Raw genomic sequence first — 22,014 nt, 5'->3', positions numbered from 1 at the left:
CAATAACACATACACATTGTTTATTAAACATGTTCAGAAACAATCTAGTGTGTATATTGTATTCTGCAAGGCTTGATTTAACACAATGAGGAACATTATTGATTTAAAACATGTCCCAAGAATGTACTACTCCTGCAAATATCAGAAGAGCATAAGCACACACTACATCTACTCCCCATACAATCACTTGCCAAACTCACAAGAGCATAAGCAAAAGACCAATGCATATTACCCAAGTTTCTTCAGTACTCGAGCATCACAAGGAAAAAGAGCAGTGCATCACTAGTGACTAAGTACAAACTAGTCATATCTAGATGATATCAAACCGAATCAAATCAGCCACATCAAAGAAAGGAGAAAGTGATACAGCTAAAGAAAAAGATGGATGGAGGCAAGATAGAGAAGCAGCAGCCAACCTCATACTGCTCGGTCCACAGGCTGGTCCCGGTGGCCTGTTGGTAGCGGTCGAAGATCCCCTTGATGCTGCAAGTAGCACATGTAGAAGAAGAACAAAACGAAGCCGCCTTATAGAGGTAATCAAGCAAGCAAACAGAAGCAACAGTGTAGTATAGAATGTATCACTATAGAAGGGGCATAATTTCTGTACTAGTTAAAATTGAACATGGTTTGTACTTCTCACATAAATCTTTACTCTTGTAAATTCAAAGCTATGTTTGATCCTAGATGACATGAGCTGATGATTATAATGTATGACACCCTACTGAAGCAACAAACAACTCCTGACTTATTACTACAAAGAAAATAGTTCTTCCCAAGCCTCCATTTTAACAATGTATGAGTCCTGACATACGCGACCACATTTAGTACATAATGTGTGTGTTTTTGGCCTCGAGCATCTACCAAGTAAAATTACTACCCACAAGCAGCCTTCAAGTTCAGTCTTAGACAAGCCAAAGATTACAATATAAGTGTCAGACCCAATTGTAGTGAGCCATACCGCGTAATACGCCTTCTTGATCTCACCCTGGCCGGCGTCCTTCTTCACGCCGAGCATGTCGTTGTAGTCCCTCACCACCATGGGCCTGGTCCCTGCATGCAGCCACAGACCTCAGGGCAAGCTCACCAAACCGGGAACAAATGAGAACCACAAGGATTAAGGTACACATGGCATTTTCCCAGTCTGCAGTCACTAAATAAATGAAAGGAGTATGACGGAAATACAGTAAAATAGTCCAGTTAACTTGTCGATTAAGAGACTAATGAAGCCGGTCACTCTAAGCATACTAGAGCTTCAAACCTCAAGCTAAACAGAGTAATACTAGTGCATACAAAACCTCAAGCTAAACAAAATGTGCAGTACCTAGGAAGTAATCATCATATTTTCACAAAAACAACATGCAATGCAGACATATATACTCATACAAGAAGATCACTACCTGCAGTTTTATTTAGATGACATACACTGCAAAAATCTTAAGAGAAAATAACTGCACCGAGCAATTTACTTCATGATTAAGCAAGCAAGTCGACATGGCATCAAATCGAACACAAGCATAAAAGATCTATCAATCTGCATCATCAGTAGAGCTACACTACAGTAGGGCATTTCAGCATTATTTAACCCTTCAAATATTTTGTCAGAGTACATGCCACGAGTCTACACTCTATAGTAAACACAGCTATAGCACAAATCTGGGGTACCAACCGTTCAAAAGGACAACAAAACCGCATCTAAATAGCAGGGTTCCAGAAATCACAATACAAAATTGTGCATCTCATAGCTGACTCACACATATTTAATCTCAATAAAACTAGACTAACTACCCAATAATCAACCTCTTTAGCTCCAGTATTTTCAACCTGACCAATTTAGCTCCAATATTTTCAAACTGATCATGACAAAAGTTCAGTCAGGACTAAATATGTTACAAAAGTGCAGGGAAACAAAACTCTATTGTTGTAGAAGAGTTGCTGCAACCTCCGTATTAAGTACACAAAAATAAGAAGGATTCAATAATATATATACATGCACAAAAAGAAGAGTTGCCATCAATGCTTCAGTTCTGCACTAGTCGATGCAGTGGTATATATACCAATTCATAGTACTGTCACAACTCCTTGACTTTATAATTTAGTTTTGACATTCACATTACCAATCTGTGTTACCCCAATGAAAGCGTATATCACTGTAAACAGTATTCCATGAAAGAGAAACCCAAAGTAGACAACATTTGCCGATGGAGTAAAAATATTGACCTCATTTAGTGGTAATTAATGTGTACTCCTAAACAGACGATGAAGGCTATGTTTCAGTTACCAAAAAGTGAAAATAACATAAGTAAGAAGCACAGTTGCAGTGATTACAATTTGGCATGAACTTTCTCTAGTGGGACAGGCAAAATTTGCAGAGTGTGCTCAAACAAGAGGTAGTTATTCATCTCATCAGCTACAATCTTGGCCACCTGATATACCAAGAACTAACGGTTGGTACTGCAACTCTCTCGGACGAGTACTAACTAGAAAGAGCACCATGGGGACGGGGAGGGTTGGATGGAAATCTCACCAGGATGAGGTCGAAGATGAACCAGGAGGTGCCAAAGAGGAACACGGACAGGGACAGCAGGAACGGCATGAACTCTAGCCCTCTTCGACCAACCTCTGCACAAGCACAACCACACGCATGGCTCATGACTCAGTAGTCAGCGCATACACCAAACTGTTGACTGTGGATTTCAGACATGTGTGCTTGCGTACCGTGAAGACGGCGATCCGTGAAGCTGATCGAGACGTCGACGTAGGGCACCACGATGGCGCCAAGCCGCGATGCCGCCGCCGAGGACGACGAGGGAGAGGACCAGGACCCCCGCTCACAGTCGGTGGTGGCGACCATGTCCACGACGGCCTCCGTCTCAGGCCGGGGGATGAGCATGCCGTCCCGGATAGTGACCACCAGGTCCTTCCAGTGCTTGTTGCCGAGCGGCGCGCTGGATGGGGAAGGGGCGGAGGCGTCCGCGAGGACCCAGCAGAGATGGCGGTGGAGGTGCAGCGCTGAGGGTGGGACGAGCGCGGCGGCCCTGCGGCGGAGGGCGCCAACTGAGGCCTCCGGGACAGGAGGAGGAAGAGCGGCAGACGTCCACCGGGAGGCGACGAGGAGCGGGTGGTGGCGCGCGGGCGCGGGCGGCGGGGTCGGATCTGAATCGGGAGAGATGGGATCGGCGGGGTGGCGGCGGCGATGTGGGAGACGAGGGGAGGTATGGGGGAGAGGGAGAGCTAGGGTTCGTGGGGTGAGAGGGTGAGGGAGTTTTCTCTTTTCTTTTTTTGAGACAAAGATGGGGAGGGGGTGAGGGAGAAAGGGCTGCCGTCGGATCCGAGAGCATCTGACGGCGTTTGAGCACGATCCGCGTGACATGTCCATGGACCAATCAGAACCCAGTAGACGTTATGACCTTCTAAATTGGTCGTAATCGACTAAAAATAAGGTGTTGAGCCATATTTTTTCAAAAAAAGGTGTTGAATCATATAAACAATTTTATGATATGAGAAATTCAAAAAGAAACATTTTCATTGTGTCACCAAATGTGACATAGTTTTTATGAAAACTAACAAACTTGGAATTGGAATAAGAGAAATATCTTTTAAAAATTGTTATGAGAAATGAGTTTTTAGGGGGGGAATCATTTTCTATTTTCAGAGTGCAAAAAATGTTTACATCACCACTCCATTTTCCAAAACTATAAGACAACATTTTATGTACAGTTGACCAAATCTTTAGATGTAAAATGCTTTCGATCCACCTCTCATCAAAAAGACAAATTGTGCTTCAAAAAAGCATGTACCTCAACATTCTTTTGTTTTTATTCTACTTTTTGACATGAAAAATTCAAAGAAATGATCTTATATTGAACACAATGGTGCATCTTGGAATGGCAAACAATGTTACCTAAGAATGTTTTCATTTTCTTTGCATGGAAAATTCATTTTTCATTTTTTGAGTGCCCGAAAAGAGGCTTTTTTGTGAAGGACCTGCCAAATATTTGTTGCAAAATTGGACCAAATCATTTTCTAAAATACTAGGCCATATTTAATGCACAATTGACCAAATGGTTGGGTGTAAAAAGTTTTGATCCACCTCTCATGAAAAAGACAAATGTTCGCCGATTCAGCTGGAAGCGGGTCAAATTTGAACTGTAGCTGCCTTGTAGTTTGCTCTTTATTTTTTTCAAAAAAAAGTTCTAGGTATATAAGTATCTATTTAATCAGAGAAACATCAAAAGGTTTCCAAGATTCAACCACTAGCTAGGAACGGTCATTCCCGCCGGTTTGACCGCATTTTGAAACGGACATAAAAAATTCAAAAAAAAATCAAAAAATTCTGAAACCTTCGCATTGTGTCATTATATGTGGCCAAGTTCCCAGGAAAAATAATAAACTTGTAATACGGCAATTATTTTAAAAAAGTGTTCTCTGAAACGAGGTATCACGTGTGGAGATCAATGGCTTTCAAGCCAAATGATCAATCTTATGGCCACATTCATGGCATAGTTTGTTCAAATGATCTCATATTGTGCACAATGGTGCATCTTGGAATTCCAAAAAATGTTGCCTAAGGGAGTTCTCATTTTCTTTGGACGAAAAAACCATTTTCCATTTTTTGAGTGCCCAAAAGGAGGTTTTTTTGTGAAGAACCTACCATATATTTGTTGCAAAATTGGACCAAATCAATTTTCTAAAATACTAGGACATATTTAATGCACAATTGACCAAATGGGTGGGTGTAAAAAGTTTTGATCCACCTCTCGTGAAAATGACAAATTCCCGCTGATTCAGTTGGAAGCGGGTCAAATTTGAACTGTAGCGGGTCAAATTGACCAAATGGGTGGGTGTAAAAAGTTTTGCTCTTTATTTTTTCCAAAAATCATTTCTAGGTACATAAGTATCTATTTAATCAGAGAAACATCAAAAAATTCCAAGATTCAACCACTAGCTAGGAACGGTCAAGCCCGCCGTTTTGACCGCATTTTGAAACGGGCATAAAAAAATAAAAAAAATAAAAAAAATTGGAAAAAACCTTCGGATTGTGTCATTATATGTGACCATGTTTCCAGGAAAAATAATAAACTTGTAATACAACAATTATTTTAAAAAAAGTGTTCTCAGAAATGAGCCATCATTCGTCAAGATTCAAGGCTTTCAAGCCAAATGATTAATCTTATGGCCACATTCTTGGCATAGTTTGTTCAAATGATCTCATATTGTGCAAAAGGGTGCATTTTGGAATGGCAAACAATATTGCCTAAGGAAGTTTTCATTTTCTTTGGACGAAAAAACCATTTTTCCATTTTTTGAGTGCCTGAAATGAGGTTTTTTTGTGAAGGAACTACCAAATAAATTTTGTAAAAATGGACCAAATTGATTTTATAAAATACTAGGACATGTTTAATGCACAATTGACACAATGGGATGGGTGTCAAAAGACTTGATTCACCTCTGGTGAAAAAGACAAATTTCTGCCGATTCAGCTGGAAGCGGGTCAAATTTGAACTGTAGCTGCCTCGTACTTTGCTCTTTATTTTTTCTGAAAATCATTTCTAGGTACATAAGTATCTATTTAATCATAGAAACACCAAAAAAATTCCAAGATTCAACCACTAGCTAGGAACGGTCAAGCCCGCCGTTTTGACCGCATTTTGAAACGGGCATAAAAAATTCAAAAAAAACAAAAAATTGGAAAACCTTCGCATTGCGTCATTATATGTGACCAAGTTATCAAGAAAAATAATAAACTTGTAATACGGCAATTATTTTAAAAAAGTGTTCTCGGAAACAAGCTATCTAGTGTGAAGATTCATGACTTTCAAGCCAAATGATCAATCTTATGGCCACATTCATGGCATAGTTTGTTCAAATGATATCATATTGCGCACAATGGTGCATCTTGGAATTCTAAACAATGTTGCCTAAGGGAGTTTTCATTTTCTTTGCACGGAAAATACATTTTCCATTTTCCGAGTGCCCGAAATGAGTTTTTTTGTGAAGGACCTACCATATATTTGTTGCAAAATTGGACAAAATCGATTTTCTAAAATACTAGGCCATATTTAATGCATAATTGACAAAATGGTTGGGTGTCAAAAGTTTTGATCCACCTCTGGTGAAAAAGACAAATTCCCGCCGATTCAGTAGGAAGCGGGTCAAATTTGAACTGCAGCTACCTCATAGTTTACTATTTATTTTTTCCAAAAATCATTTATAGTTACATAAGTACCTATTTAATCATAAATACATGGTTTGGCGGCAATACGTCGAGGTTTGGGCAGTGGCCAAGGCCCCCAACTCTAGAGCGCGTAAGCTCGCATGCCCGCCGCGTGGTCACCGCGTGACCGTGGCGTTGCCATGTGTTCTGGGCAGCCTAGGCATGTCTAGTGGGTTGGTCACTCCCCAGGTAGGTGCTAGGAAGAAAAATACAACATAAGATTCTCACGAGGAGACCGATCGATGCTCAAACATGAATTAGCAGCCAAGTGTTTGATTAGCGGTACAGGAAATAAATGGCTAATGGGCATGAGTTTTGGCTGAGGATGATCAGTTACTAACAAGACCGTCTTCACAAATTTTCAGCCCAAAAGGAGGAGCCTAGGTGGTACTTGCTTTGCAAACTACCACACTGGACATAAATACGAATGTTGAAGCTCAGCTCTAAATAATGAATGGATTAAGCTGGCATTTGGTGGAGGATGGTTATTTGGGCATAGGAAAGCACTGTAGAAAATGGATACTATTTGGACATGCCAAAGTGGTACTTCCTTCACAAACTGTTGTTCTCAACATAGTAGGAAAATGAATATTTTTGAATTATTTTTGAACTAGGAAAGGAAGGTTTTTTTTACATATTTGACGAAGATATGACCCAAAGAATTTATGAGATTTTTTTGGGAATTTTGGGAATGACAGAAATATAGGTTGCTTCACAACCTAGAGCAAAAACTGCCACATGGACATGACACATAGGCAAAACTGATGAGGTGGTGCCTAGTCATAGCAACCCACCACAATTTACAAGGCTATGACCATCTATATTGGTCTTTAACAACTAGAAATAAGGCAGCGGACCAGCACTAATTGCTTTATGACCATTTCGTGTAAGGAAATTACGACCTTTCTGACCAAAATGGTCGCAATGGTTTAGGGTTTGGAGCCCCCCGAACAGCTTTTGACCAATTCGTCTCAAATGGTCATAGATCTATGACCAATTCTTCCAGGGTCACTGACAGAAGGTCACTAGTTGACATATTTCTTGTAGTGGAAAAAGATCCACATGCAGCAACATGGAAGATGGGGCAATATAATAAGGGTATGGTTCGAAAAGAAGTAGCATACATGAGGGTCAGCGGGAAGTGGCTTCGCTCGTGGTCGTCGTCCTCCGCACGCACTACGGCCGCAAGCTTGGGGACGGAGGCCATCCCGCCCGGGCGCTAGGTCTGAGAGGACAGCCTTGTTGTCTGTGCGTGACCTCGCTCGCCGACGACGAGTGCGTCAACGATGCACGTCCTTTTCTTCCTCGGCGGATCTGTGACCACCAGTGAGGAGGGAGAGAGAGGTCATCTTTTTTAGATCTGGAGAGAGGGTGATAGTGTGAGAAGCAAGTGGGCAGACCTTAGTAAGAAATCTCTAAAGCTCTAGCCTATATATCTTTTTATACTACAAGTACTAGAGGAGGAGTAGTGGTAGAGTAGCTTATATTTTCTATGCAAATAGTACCAGTTAGTCGTGCTTCAAAACTGAATGACACGCCGTTAAAAAAATAAAGGTCGATAACTAATGCGGCACCTCGGGCCAACGTGGCCAGATCGCAATTGGAACGAGAAATTACACACCATGTTTCGTTGACATGTGGTCCAATTCCAACATGTTAGTGAGACAATGGCGAGTCCTTTTGTTCAATTTCTGAAAGGACGTGTAGGCCGGGGCGCCTCTTCATGTACCATGGTAAACTGGCAACCGTCCACCAACTCTTCGCCTTTCCCTCTCGATTTGGAACTGATGTCGCACGCTCTTCCTTCCTCCTCCATTTGCCTTCACCCTTCTTTCTGCCATTGTTCGATCGTCTTCTCCATGGAGGGAACAAGCCAGAAATGACCCCGTTATTCTTGCCCCGATCTTAAAGATGACGTGGTGGGGGAACTCATTGATCGGTGCAACGTCATCACCTCATCTAGCATGGCAGGTTCGTTCAAGAACATTATCGACTCAACTAATAACATCATTACAAGGAACCCAAGGGTCCAGGAGCGGTTTGATCTCCCTTATCTTCTTCACTATAAGCCTATTCGCATGGGCACGGACGACGGAGGCCTCGCCTTGTGCAAGTTGATGCCGCTTGATAATGATACGTGTGATGTTAAGATGCCATCGCTTAAGGGTAAGGCCTGGGCTGGCGCAAATTTAGATTAGGTTGTTTATATTGGGTACAATTGCGAGTGGGAACCTGTGAATGTGTACACTCGTCAATGGATTCCACTACCAAAAATCTCAGAGTGCCCTGAGATTGAGCACACAGATGATCTACGTATGTTCAAATACGATCATGGTGGTTGTCGTCTATGGAAGATAGCAATTTATCGAGTTCCCAACCGCTCTTGGAATTACAAGAACTATGAAGTTGTTGCTATATTCGACAAGCTTGTTTCCGTCGTTACTGATTCCATGTTCCATCCATGGATATTGCTCAAAAACCTGTTTCTATACACGCATGATGAGTACTATGATGCAATTAAATACGAGGATCTTGTGTTTGCTTCCACCACTCGTGGCATTGTTTTTGCATGGGATCCTTGTTGTTTCGGTACGTTTGTCTTCCACCATAATTATAATTGTTTCATCCACATGCATGCAGGTTAGCAAGTTTCTCTTTACTAATTAACCTTCTTCTTGTGTTTCCAAGGTCCTGTGTACATTCCACCACCTATACTTGAAAATTTTTATAACCAAGGGGGAGATGACGATGGTGATGATCACGATCATGAGGACGAGCATGACTTATATACTCAGTGGCGGATGGCAACTAATTCTGATGGATCACCTCTTCTTATCTGTATATAGTGCACTGAGATTGTTACTACTGAGGGAGCACGTGTTGTCTCCCATGGTCTCCCTCTCTGGACCTATTCCAACACTCGTTGTAGGGTATTCGGGATGTATACTGGTGTGCTAGCGCCAACACCTTCTCCCTGGTACAGTATTGATAGTCTTGGAGCAAACTCGCTCTTCCTTGGACCAAACTATCTAATGATGGTTAAAGGCGATCCAGCTGCTGTTGACACAACGTTACTACCACTTATGAGAAGCACCTATATCTATACCTCGAACATTGCGGTGGTTCCTACCCTGCTCCTGATATATGCCACTTCAGCCTGGCTGATCAGTCCTGCGTTGCTCTCGATATTGACAATAGCTGGCCCTTCCCAGAGCACCTATGGTTCAAAGCAAGTCTTTCCAACGCCAAGGATTGGTTGAGTTGAAGTTCATTTCATTGCTTGTTATTTGTTGTGTGATGAAAACTTCAGTATTTACTAGAATGTTTTGTTGGAACTAATCTATAATCCAACATGTATCATCATTGTATTTGTGTGTTGATGACTTGTTGTATGTAATGAATGGTACATTTGCAAATGCGTGTCATAGACTCAATTTATGAATGGTTTTCGAGTCACTTCTTGGAGTGTAAGTGTCGTAGTAGTATAGCCAGCAACCGGTTAGTATATGAAGTTGCCACATCACATAGAGCCAACCTAATAATGGAGTACCAGATCTGAGATGCCACGTGTACCAGATGAATGACTCCAAGTTTGACCACCGTGATGCTAGGTGCGCGCCGAGGAACACTGTTGGAGAGACCCCCCTCATAATTTTCCTACATTGGTCGTTTGATTCATAGGATAGAATGCTATAGGATTTTTTCCTATGTAATCATGTTTTAATTGGCAATCTAGCATCCACTCCAACTTTTGTTTCACTTCCTTTGATCCTACGAAGAGAGTACTTGCTATAAATGATGTGCCACTGCAAGAGCCGCCTATATTAATTAACCATGCTATAAAAAGGTGGACCAGCTTTGGCTATAGTAGTACTGTACTAGGTTAGTAGGTGTCCTTGCACTTGGCTCTTCTCCTCTTCCGGAAGTCGAACAATAACGATGGTACTACTTCTGGCAATATGACACCAAATGAATTGCTACACGTCCACCGCTTGTAAGCAAAAGTTTCTCCTCATGCTGTGAGCCATCGCGCATGCGTTGGTGAGGGAGAAGGCGTAGTAAGCAAGCTTCTCGTCATTCTGCGAGTTGACGGGACACGTCAAAGTTACGAATTTATTAGTACTCTCTTCCAAAAGGGCCGACCATGTCCATGGCTACCATCCCATGCTCTGTCGTTGAGTACGTGCACTATTCACGTGCCATCGAGGAGAAAAAATATTGCGTAGTACTAGGTGCCATCGAAGTGCATGACTCACTTACGCACTCATATCTCCATTTTCTTGCATGACACGCCACCTTGATGCTAGATGTCCCGCGTGTCATGGAGGCATATAGTATGATTTTGTAAAATGGAGGCATATAGACGTCTCGCGTGCCAGCAACAGGATGAACAAAGCTCATGTCTTAAACGAAAGAGTGGAAGAACCTAAATTCCCGACGACCGAGAAAGAGCTACAAACCTCGGAGTGGAGTTTCTGCACTCATAATATTTTATATTATTCAGCAATATAAAATCAACCAAATCTCTCCACGTTCCTATACCATTCTATAGTACTATGAGAATAACTTTGAACGTAAGCCATTGATTCACTCTATCCAATGGTCATAGTTGGAAAATCCAAACCAAACCAAGCATTGGATCAACTCTTTTTTCGAGATCAACTCTTTTAGCACTTAGATTGTTGCCGCCTACCCACCTAGCCCACCTATATATCGTCTCATGTGTGATGACCACAGGAGCTATCCACTTAGATTGTATGTTAAAAAATAAAGGTCAATAACTAATGCGGCACCTCGGGCCAACGCGGCCAGATCACGTTTTGAACGAGAAATTACACACCATTATTCGTTGACATGTGGTCCCATTCCAACATGTCAGTGAGACGGCGGCGAGTCCTTTTCTACAATTTCTGAAAGGACGTGTAGGCTGGGGTGCCTCTTCGTGTACCGTGGAAAACTGGCAACCGTCCACCGACTCTTCACCTTTCCCTCTCGATTTGGAACTGCTATCGCACGCTCTTCCTCCCTCCTCCATTTTCCTTCACCCTTCCTTCTGCCATTTTTCGATCGTCTTCTCCATGGAGGGAACAAGCCGGAAATGACCCCGTTATTCTTGCCCCGATCTGAAAGATGACGTGGTGGGGGAACTCATTGATCGGTGCGACGTCATCACCTTGGCTAGCATGGCAGGTTCGCTCAAGAACATTCTCGACTCAACTAATAACATCATTACAAGGAACCCAAGGGTCCAGGAGCATTTTGATCTCCCCTATCTTCTTCGCCCCTGCTCACTGGTGTGGGGACGAGGGAAGCCTCGCCTTGTGCAAGTTGATGCCGCTTGATAAAGATACATATGATGTTAAGATGCCATCGCTTAAGGGCAAGGCTTGGGCAGGCGCAAACGGAGATTGGGTTGTTTATATTGGGTACAATTGCGAGTGGGAACTTGTGAATGTGTACACTCGTCAGCGGATTCCACATCCAAAAATCTCCGAGTGCCTTGAGGTTGAGCACATAGATGATCTACGCACGTTCAAATATGATCATGGTGACCGTCGTCTACGAAAGATAGAAATTTTTGGAGTTCCCAACCGCTCTTGGAATTACAAGAACTACCAAGTTGTTTCTATCTTCGACAAGTTTGTTCCCGTCCTTCGTGGTTCGGCTGGATGGATTTTGCTCAAAAATCAGTTTCTATACACGGATGTGTACTGTGATGCAATTGAATACAAGGGTCTTGTGTTTGCTGCCTGATGAACCACAAGTATAGGGGATCTATCGTAGTCCTTTCGATAAGTAAGAGTGTCGAACCCAACGAGGAGCAGAAGGAAATGATAAGTGGTTTCCAGCAAGGTATTCTCTACAAGTACTGAAATAAGTGGTAACACATAGTTTTGTGATAGGATAATTTGTAACGAGTAACAAGTAAAAAAAGTAAATAAAGTGCAGAAAGGTGTCCCAATCCTTTATGTAGCAAAGGACAAGCCTGCACAAACTCTTATATAGAGAAAAGCGCTCCTGACGACACATGGGAATATCGTCAAGCTAGTTTTCATCACGTTCATATGATTCACGTTCGGTACTTTGATAATTTGGTATGTGGGTGGACCGGTGCTTGGGTATTGTCCTTACTTGGACAAGCATCCCACTTATGATTAACCTCTATTGCAAGCATCCGCAACTACAACAAAAGTATTAAGGTAAACCTAACCATAGCATGAAACATATGGATCCAAATCAGCCCCTTACGAAGCAACGCATAAACTAGGGTTTACGCTTCTATCACTCTAGCAACCCATCATGTACTTATTACTTCCCAATGCCTTCCTCTAGGCCCAAATAATGGTGAAGTGTCATGTAGTCGACGTTCACATAACACCACTAGAGGAGAGACAACATACATCTCATCAAAATACCGAACGAGTACCAAAGTCACATGAGTACTAATAGCAAGACTTCTCCCATGTCCTCAGGAACAAACGTAACTACTCACAAAGCATATTCATGTTCAGTATCAGAGGGATATTAATATGCATATAGGATCTGAACATATGATCTTCCACCAATTAAACCAACTAGCATCAACTACAAGGAGTAATTAACACTACTAGCAACCTACTAGCACCAATCCCGGACTTGGAGACAAGAATTGGATACAAGAGATGAACTAGGGTTTTGAGAGGAAATGGTGCTGATGGAGATGTTGATGGAGATTGCCCTCTCCCAATGAGAGGAGCGTTGGTGATGACGATGGCGATGATTTCCCCCTCCCGGAGGGAAGTTTCCCTGGCAGAACAGCTCTTCCAGAGCCCTAGATTGGTTCCGCCAAGTGGCGGCGGAGTTTCGTCCGAGGAGATGGCTTCCGATTTTTTTCTCATCGAAAAACTTCATATAGCAGAAGATGGACATCGGAGGGCCACCAGGGGGCCCACGAGGTAGGGGGCGCGCCCAGGGGGTAGGGCGCGCCCCCCATCCTCGTGGGCAGGGTGTGGCCCCCCTGGTGAACTTCTTGTGCTGAGTATTTTTTATATATTCTGAAAACGTCTTCCGTGAAGTTTCTGGACTTTTGGAGCTGTGCAGAATAGGTCTCTAATATTTGCTCCTTTTCCAGCCCAGAATCCTAGCTGCCGGCATTCTCCCTCTTCATGTAAACCTAGTGAAATAAGAGAGAATAGGCATAAGTATTGTGACATAATGTGTAATAACAGTCCATAATGCAATAAATATCGATATAAAAGCATGATGCAAAATAGACGTATCAACTCCCCTAAGCTTAGACCTCGCTTGTCATCAAGCGAAAGCCGAAATCGAAAAACATGTCCACATGTTTAGAGATAGAGGTGTCGATAAAAGTAAAATACGGACATGAGGGCATCATGATCATTCTTAGAAGAGCAACTTATATAATTCTTGTCATATGACTTCTTATGCTAGAGTAATAATTCGATCACAATTTCAAGTATGAATCATAAACTTCATTGAAAACTAACAAACTATAATCTCAGTCATTGGAGCAATTGCAATTTATTATAACATAGGAAAGAGTCAATATAAGAGCTTTTCAGCAAGTCTACATACTCAACTATCATATAGTATTTCACAATTGCTGACACTCACAGAATACTTATGGGTATGGAGTTTTATCAGACACAGAGAAAGATAGGGGCTTATAGTTTTGCCTCCCAACGTTTTACCTCAAGGGTATTGTCAACAATAATAGTTCATGGAAACGCACATCCAATTATCCATATATACCAGGATCTTTCCAACATACTGTGCTTGCCAAAGGATAAAATGTAAAAAGGAAGGGTCAAGATCACCATGACTCCTATGCAAGGTAGGAGATAAAAGTAAAAGATAGGCCCTTCGCAGAGGGAAGCAGAGGTTGTCATGCACTTTTATGGTTGGATGGACAAAATCTTAATGCGAAAGAACGTCACTTTATATTGCCACTTGTGATATGGACCTTTATTATGCAGTATGTTGCTTTTATTTCTTCCATATGACACGATCGTATAAAGCTTATTTTCCCCCACACAAATAATTCATACATATTTAGAGAGAAATTTTTATTGCTTGCACCGATGACAACTTACTTGGAGGATCTTACTCAATCAATAGGTAGGTATGGTGGACTCTCATGGCAAAACTGGTTTAAGCGTATTTGGAAGCACAATAGTATCTCTACTTGGTGCGATGAATTTGGCTAGCATGAGGGGGAAAGGCAAGCTCAACCATGTTGGATGATCCATGACAATATAATTTATCTCAGATGTAAGAAAACATAACCCATTACGTTGTCTTCCTTGTCCAACGTCAATTCTTTAGCATGTCATATTTTTATGAGTGCTCACAATCATAAAAGATGTCCAAGATAGGATATTTATATGTGAAGGCCTCTCTTTCTTTATTACCTCCTATTAATTGCAAAGATGACCAAAACTATGTTTGTCAACTCTCAACAAGTTTTAGTCATCATACTTTTTCTATGTGAGCTCATTACTCTCCATAAGATCCATATGATCTCTTTGCTTCCTTTTTTATTTATTTCTCTTTTCTTTTATTCACTTAGGATCATGGCAAAATAATCAATCCCTTGACTCAACAATAATCTTTATTATATATAGCTCATGGACTCGATTACATAGAGGAATTATAAAGCAAAACTCACAACTAGATCATACTAAGAACTTTTATTCTACTAGATCAAGATATTACCAAAAGGATCGAACTAAGAAAAACGGTAAAGATAAAAGTGATGGTGATACGGTACCGGGGCACTCCCCCAAGCTTGGTAGTTGCCAAGGGGAGTGCCCATACCCATGTGATTATGTCTCCTTTGTTGGTGAAGAAGGTGGAGTTGTTGATGATGGATAGTCGCACATCGAGCGTAGGAGGTCTTCTAACTTGCGGATAATGCCTTTGAGTGCGATGATATGCTCCTTCAACAAAATATTTTCACGTGTGAGATACTTATTTTGTATACGAGCTAACTCGATCATCTTGAAAGCTTCCATCTCAGTTGGGGTAAGAAGATTGTGATCAAGTTGAAGGATGTCTTCTGTTGCCGGAGCTTGGTCCTCCGTGGCCTTCTTGATCCCTTCATCCTTGTTGATCTCCAAGGGTTCTTCTCTCTTCAGCTCTATCTTCATTAGCCAAGCATCGTTGCCCTCATTGTTGGAGGAGGAGGGAGATGACATGATGCTTAGCTTCGGCAACCCTGGCAGAAAATAGCTGAAAACAAGAACAAGAGATTTTTGTGTGATACGGTAGTCAAAACCTTCGGGACGTTATATAATGAATTTTTACCGACCAAAATACGTGTCGTGTACGAAAACGGAGTCCGGAGAGCGCACGAGGTGCCCACGAGGTAGGGGGCGCGCCCAGGGGGGTAGGGCGCGCCCTCCACCCTCGTGGAGACCTCGTGTCCTTCCCGAAATGCTTCTTATTTTTCTATTTTTCTAAATAATCCAAAACGGAGAAATATTGCCTTAAAAACTGTTTTGGAGTTGGTTTACTTACCGTACCACATACCTATTCCTTTTTGGAGTCTAAAACATTCCGGAAAGTGTCCCTTATGTATTCCTCCGGGGTTACAGTTTCAATAATATTGGTTTCAACATTTATGGGATTACCTGAGATATAATGTTTGATTCTTTGACAGTTCACCACCTTCGTATTTGTGCCTTTGAAGTTGTTGATTTTTATGGCACCGGAATGACAGACCTCCTTGATAACGTAAGGACCTTACCATTTAGAGAGAAGTTTTCCTGCAAAAAATCTTAAACGAGAGATGTATGTCAATACATAATCACCTACATTAAACTCACACTTTTGTATCCTTTTATCATGCCATCTTTTAACTTTTTCTTTAAACAACTTGGCATTTTCGTAGGCTTGGGTTCTCCATTCATTGAGTGAGCTAATATCAAATAACCTCTTCTCATCTGCAAGTTTAAAATCATAATTGAGCTCTTTAATAGCCCAATATGCCTTGGGTTCTAGTTCGAGAGGTAAGTGACATGCTTTTCCATAAACCATTTTATACGGAGACATACCCATAGGATTTTTATATGTAGATCTATAGGCCCATAATGCATCATCAAGTTTCTTGGACCAATTCTTTCTAGATCTATTAGCAGTCTTTTGCAAAATTAATTTGAGCTCTCTATTACTGAATTCTACTTGACCACTAGACTGAGGGTGATAAGGGGACGCAATTCTATGATTAACATCATACTTAGCAAGCATTTTACGGAAAGCACCATGAATAAAATGTGAACCACCATTAGTCATTAAATATATAGGGACTCCAAATCTTGGAAAAATAACTTCTTTAAGCATTTTAATAGAAGTGTTATGATCAGCACTACTAGTTGGAATAGCTTCTAACTTAGTAACGTAATCAACATCAACAAAAATATGTGTATATCCATTAGAGGACGAAAAAGGTCCCATTTAGTCAAAGCCCCAAACATCAAATGGTTCAATAACGAGTGAATAGTTCATAGGCATTTCTTGACGTCTACTAATATTACCAATTCTTTGACATTCATCACAAGATAAGACAAACTTATAGGCATCCTTAAAGAGAGTAGGCCAATAAAAACCAGATGACAATACCTTATGTGCAGTCCTATCTCCAGCATGGTGTCCTCCATAAGCTTCGGAATGACACTTGCGTAGGATCTGTTCCTGTTCATGCTCAGGTACACAACATCTAATAACACCATCTACTCCTTCTTTATAAAGATGTGGGTCATCCCAAAAGTAATGCCTCAAATCATAGAAGAATTTTTTCTTTTGCTGGTATGTGAAACTAGGTGGTATAAACTTAGCAACAATGTAATTAGCAAAATCAGCATACCATGGAGCAGTATGCGAAGCATTTATGACATTTAATTGCTCATCAGGAAAGCTATCATCAATAGGTAGTGGATCATCAAGCACATTTTCTAACCTAGACAAGTTGTCCGCAATGGGGTTCTCAGCTCCCTTTCTATCAACAATACGTAAGTCAAATTCTTGTAGCAAGAGAACCCATCTAATAAGTCTAGGTTTAGCATCTTTCTTTTCCATAAGATATTTAATAGCAGCATGATCAGTGTGAATAGTTACTTTAGAATCAACAATATAAGGTCTGAACTTATCACAAGCAAATAAAACTTCTAAGAATTCTTTTTCAGTAGTAGCATAATTTCTTTGATAATTGTCTAGGGTTTTACTAGCATATTGAATAACATTTAATTTCTTATCAACTCTTTGCCCTAGAACAACACCTACAGCATAATCACTAGCATCACACATAATTTCAAAGGGTAAATTCCAATCAGGTGGCTGAACAATAGGTGCAGAGATCAATGCTTTCTTAAGTATTTCAAATGCTTCTACACAATCATCATCAAAGACAAATGGTATATCTTTTTGTAATAAATTAGTCAGAGGCCGAGAAATTTTTGAGAAGTCCTTAGTGAACCTCCTATAAAATCTGGCATGACCAAGGAAACTTCTTACACCTTTGATGTCCTTGGGGCATGGCATCTTTTCAATAGCATCAACCTTGGCTTTATCAACTTCAACACCTCTTTCAGAAACTTTATGCCCCAAGATAATACCTTCATTAACCATAAAGTGGCACTTTTCCCAATTCAAGACAAGATTAGTTTCTTCACATCCCTACAAAACTCGATCAAGGTTGCTCAAGCAATCATCAAAAGAAGATCCATAGAGGGAGAAATCATCCATGAAAACCTCACAAATCTTTTCACAAAAGTCAGAGAATATAGCCATCATGCATCTTTGAAAGGTAGCAGGTGCATTACATAAACCAAAAGGCATACATCTATAAGCAAAAGTACCAAAAGGGCAAGTAAAAGTAGTCTTTGATTGATCTTTGGCTGACACAGGTATTTGAGAGAAACCAGAATAACCATCTAGAAACCAAAAATGTGTATGTTTGGATAATCTTTCTAGCATTTGATCGATAAAAGGTAAGGGGTAATGATCCTTTTTAGTGGCCTTATTTAATTTGCAGAAATCAATTACCATCCTATAACCTGTAATAATTCTTTGAGGAATCAATTCATCTTTATCATTAGGAACGACAGTAATACCTCCCTTCTTAGGGACACAATGGACAGGACTTACCCACTGACTATCAGCAATGGGATAAATTATACCTGCCTCAAGGAGCTTTAGTATTTCCTTTCTTACCACTTCCTTCATTTTAGGATTCAGCCGTCGTTGATGATCACGAACTGGTTTAGCATCTTCTTCCAAATTTATTTTATGTTGACATAGAGTGGGACTAATGCCCTTAAGATCATCAAGAGTATAGCCAATAGAAGAACGATGCTTCTTCAGAGTTTTCAATAATCTCTCTTCCTCATGCTCTGAAAGGTTAGCACTAATAATAACAGGATATATCTTTTTCTCGTGAAGATAAGCATATTTAAGAGTATCAGGCAACGGTTTAAGCTCAAACATGGGATCACCCTTGGGTGGAGGAGGATCCCCTAGGATTTCAACAGGCAAATTGTGTTTCATAATAGGTTCTCGTTTAAAGAATACTTCATCTATTTCTCTTCTTTCATTCATAAACATATCATTTTCATGGTCTAGCAAATATTGTCCTAAAGTATCACTAGGAGGTACGACAATAGAAGCAAGAGCAATAATTTCATCCTTACTCGGTAGTTCTTCTTCACGGTGTTGTCTACTAAATTTAGAGAAATTAATTTCATGAGACATATCATCTAAACCGATAGTAACAACATCCTTTTTGCAATCTATCTTAGCGTTAACAGTGTTTAAGAAGGGTCTACCAAATATAATGGGACAAAAGCTATCTTGTGGGGAACCAAGAACAAGAAAATCAGCAGGATATTTAGTTTTCCCACACAAGACTTCAACATCCCTAACAATTCCCATTGGTGAAATAGTATCTATATTGGCAAGTTTAATTGTGACATCAATATCTTCTAACTCAACAGGTGCAATATCATGCATAATTTCTTTGTATAAGGTGTAAGGTATTGAACTAGCACTAGCACCCATATCACATAAGCCATGATAACAATGATCTCTTATTTTAACAAAAATTACAGGCATGCCTACCACATGTCTGTTTTTATCTTTAGCACAAGGTTTAGCAATTCTAGCAGTCTCATCAAGGAAATGAATAACATGCCCATCAATATTATCAGACAAGAGATCTTTAACAATAGCAATATCAGGTTCAACTCTAATTTGCTCAGAAGGTGTATAAGTTTTAATATTGCTTTTACGAACCACAGTTGAAGCTTTAGCATGATCCTTTACCCTAACCGGAAAAGGTGGTTTCTCAACATAAGAAGTAGGAACAATAGGAACATTATAAGTGATAATCTTTTCATCAACTTTAATAGGTGCAACTACTTTTACTTCTATGGGAGGATGATATTTAAACCACTTCTCCTTGGGGAGATCAACATAAGTAGCAAAAGATTCATAGAAAGAAGCTACTATCTCAGAGTCAAGTCCATATTTAGTGCTAAATTTACGGAAAACATCGGTATCCATAAAATATTTAACACAATCAAACCTAGGTGTCATACCTGACTCCTTACCTTTGTCGAGGTCCCAATCGTCAGAGTTGCGTTTAATTCTTTCTAACAAATCCCATTTGAATTCAATAGTCCTCATCATAAAAGAGCTAGCACAAGAAGTATCAAGCATGGTGCGATTGCTATCAGAAAGACGAGCATAATTTTTTTGAATAATCATTTCTTTTGAGAGCTCATAATTGGCGCATGAATATAACATTGATTTAAGCCTCCCCTAGGCTTGAGCGATGCTCTCTCCTTCGCCAGGCCAAAAATTATATATATAATTGCGATCACGATGAACAAGATGCATAGGATAAAACTTCTGATGAAATTCCAATTTCAATCATTTGTAATTCCATGACCCTGTATCATCACATAGCCTATACCATGTCGATGCATCTCCCTTCAAAGATAAAGGGAAGACCTTCTTCTTAACAACATCTCCGGGTACACCTGCAAGCTTAAATAATCCACAAACTTCATCCACATATATTAAGTGCTCATCAGGATGGTTTGTTCCATCTCCTACAAAAGGATTAGCTAGCAGTTTTTCTATCATACCCGAAGGAATTTCGAATCAGACATTTTCATTTTCAGTAGGTTCAGTACATTGAGGAGCAACTCTTTGCTCTACTGGTCAGGGTGAAGATACCCCGAACAAGCCCCTCGGGGGATTACTTTCCATAGTAACAAGTGACAGTAAATTTCAGAACACTATATAAATTTTTCCTTACCAAATTTCACTTACCAAAGGCGCTTCACTCCCCGGCAACGGCACTAGAAAAGAGTCTTGATGACCCACAAGTATAGGGGATCTATCGTAGTCCTTTCGATAAGAAAGAATGTCGAACCCAACGAGGAGCAGAAGGAAATGAAAAGCGGTTTCCAGCAAGGTATTCTCTGCAAGTACTGAAATAAGTGGTAACAGATAGTTTTGTGATAGGATAATTTGTAACGAGTAACAAGTAACAAAAGTAAATAAAGTGCAGCAAGGTGGCCCAATCCTTTCTGTAGCAAAGGACAATACTAGAAAAACTCTTATATAGAGAAAAGCGCTCCCGAGGACATATGGGAATATCGTCAAGCTAGTTTTCATCACGTTCATATGATTCGCGTTCTGTACTTTGATAATTTGGTATGTGGGTGGACCGGTGCTTGGGTAGTGTCCTTACTTGGACAAGCATCCCACTTATGATTAACCTCTATTGCAAGCATCCGCAACTACAACAAAAGTATTAAGGTAAACCTAACCATAGCATGAAACATATGGATCCAAATCAGCCCCTTACGAAGCAACGCATAAACTAGGGTTTAAGCTTCTATCACTCTAGCAACCCATCATCTACTTATTACTTCCCAATGCCTTCCTCTAGGCCCAAATAATGGTGAAGTGTCATGTAGTCGACGTTCACATAACACCACTAGAGGAGAGACAACATACATCTCATCAAAATACCGAACGAGTACCAAATTCACATGACTACTAATAGCAAGACTTCTCCCATGTCCTCAGGAACAAATGTAACTACTCACAAAGCATATTCATGTTCAGTATCAGAGGGATATTAATATGCATATAGGATCTGAACATATGATCTTCCACCAATTAAACCAACTAGCATCAACTACAAGGAGTAATTAACACTACTAGCAACCTACTAGCACCAATCCCGGACTTGGAGACAAGAATTGCATACAAGAGATGAACTAGGGTTTTGAGAGGAAATGGTGCTGATGGAGATGTTGATGGAGATTGCCCTCTCCCGATGAGAGGAGCGTTGGTGATGACGATGGCGATGATTTCCCCCTCCCGGAGGGAAGTTTCCCCGGCAGAACAGCTCTTCCAGAGCCCTAGATTGGTTCCGCCAAGTGGCGGCGGAGTTTCGTCCGAGGAGATGGCTTCCGATTTTTTTCTCATTGAAAAACTTCATATAGCAGAAGATGGACATGGGAGGGCCACCAGGGGGCCCACGAGGTAGGGGGCGTGCCCAGGGGGTAGGGCGCGCCCCCCATCCTCGTGGGCAGGGTGTGGCCCCCCTGGTGAACTTCTTGTGCTGAGTATTTTTTATATATTCTAAAAACGTCTTCCGTGAAGTTTCAGGACTTTTGGAGCTGTGCAGAATAGGTCTCTAATATTTTCTCCTTTTCCAGCCCAGAATCCTAGCTGCCGGCATTCTCCCTCTTCATGTAAACCTAGTGAAATAAGAGAGAATA

At 40.8% G+C, this 22,014-nt stretch overlaps 1 protein-coding gene across 1 annotated transcript; it reads right to left on the bottom strand.

The window, feature by feature from the left end:
- Positions 1-1,781: 1,781 nt before the first annotated feature.
- LOC147965111 (uncharacterized) lies at positions 1,782-2,851 on the bottom strand. Its single transcript, XM_087530294.1, has 3 exons — positions 2,716-2,851; positions 2,525-2,619; positions 1,782-1,850 (listed from the first exon to the last, which is right to left on the bottom strand). Exons 1-3 carry the CDS (start codon positions 2,849-2,851, stop codon positions 1,782-1,784), a joined length of 300 nt encoding a protein of 99 aa, XP_087386420.1.
- Positions 2,852-22,014: the final 19,163 nt, after the last annotated feature.

Source organism: Triticum urartu, chromosome 6A (assembly GCF_056163025.1).
Source record: "Triticum urartu cultivar PI428250 chromosome 6A, HENAU_Tu73, whole genome shotgun sequence".
NCBI classification, from domain to species: domain Eukaryota; kingdom Viridiplantae; phylum Streptophyta; class Magnoliopsida; order Poales; family Poaceae; genus Triticum; species Triticum urartu.
This window is presented reverse-complemented; position numbering and strand designations above follow the sequence as displayed.

Coding starts and splice junctions, on each gene's coding strand:
- LOC147965111 (XM_087530294.1), bottom strand. CDS start 2,851: ATGGTCGCCACCACCGACTGTGAGCGGGGGTCCTGGTCCTCTCCCTCG. Junction 2,620..2,715: donor CACGGATCGCCGTCTTCACG/GTACGCAAGCAC, acceptor GTGCTTGTGCAG/AGGTTGGTCGAAGAGGGCTA. Junction 1,851..2,524: donor TCATCTTCGACCTCATCCTG/GTGAGATTTCCA, acceptor TGTCATGATCAG/TTTGAAAATATTGGAGCTAA.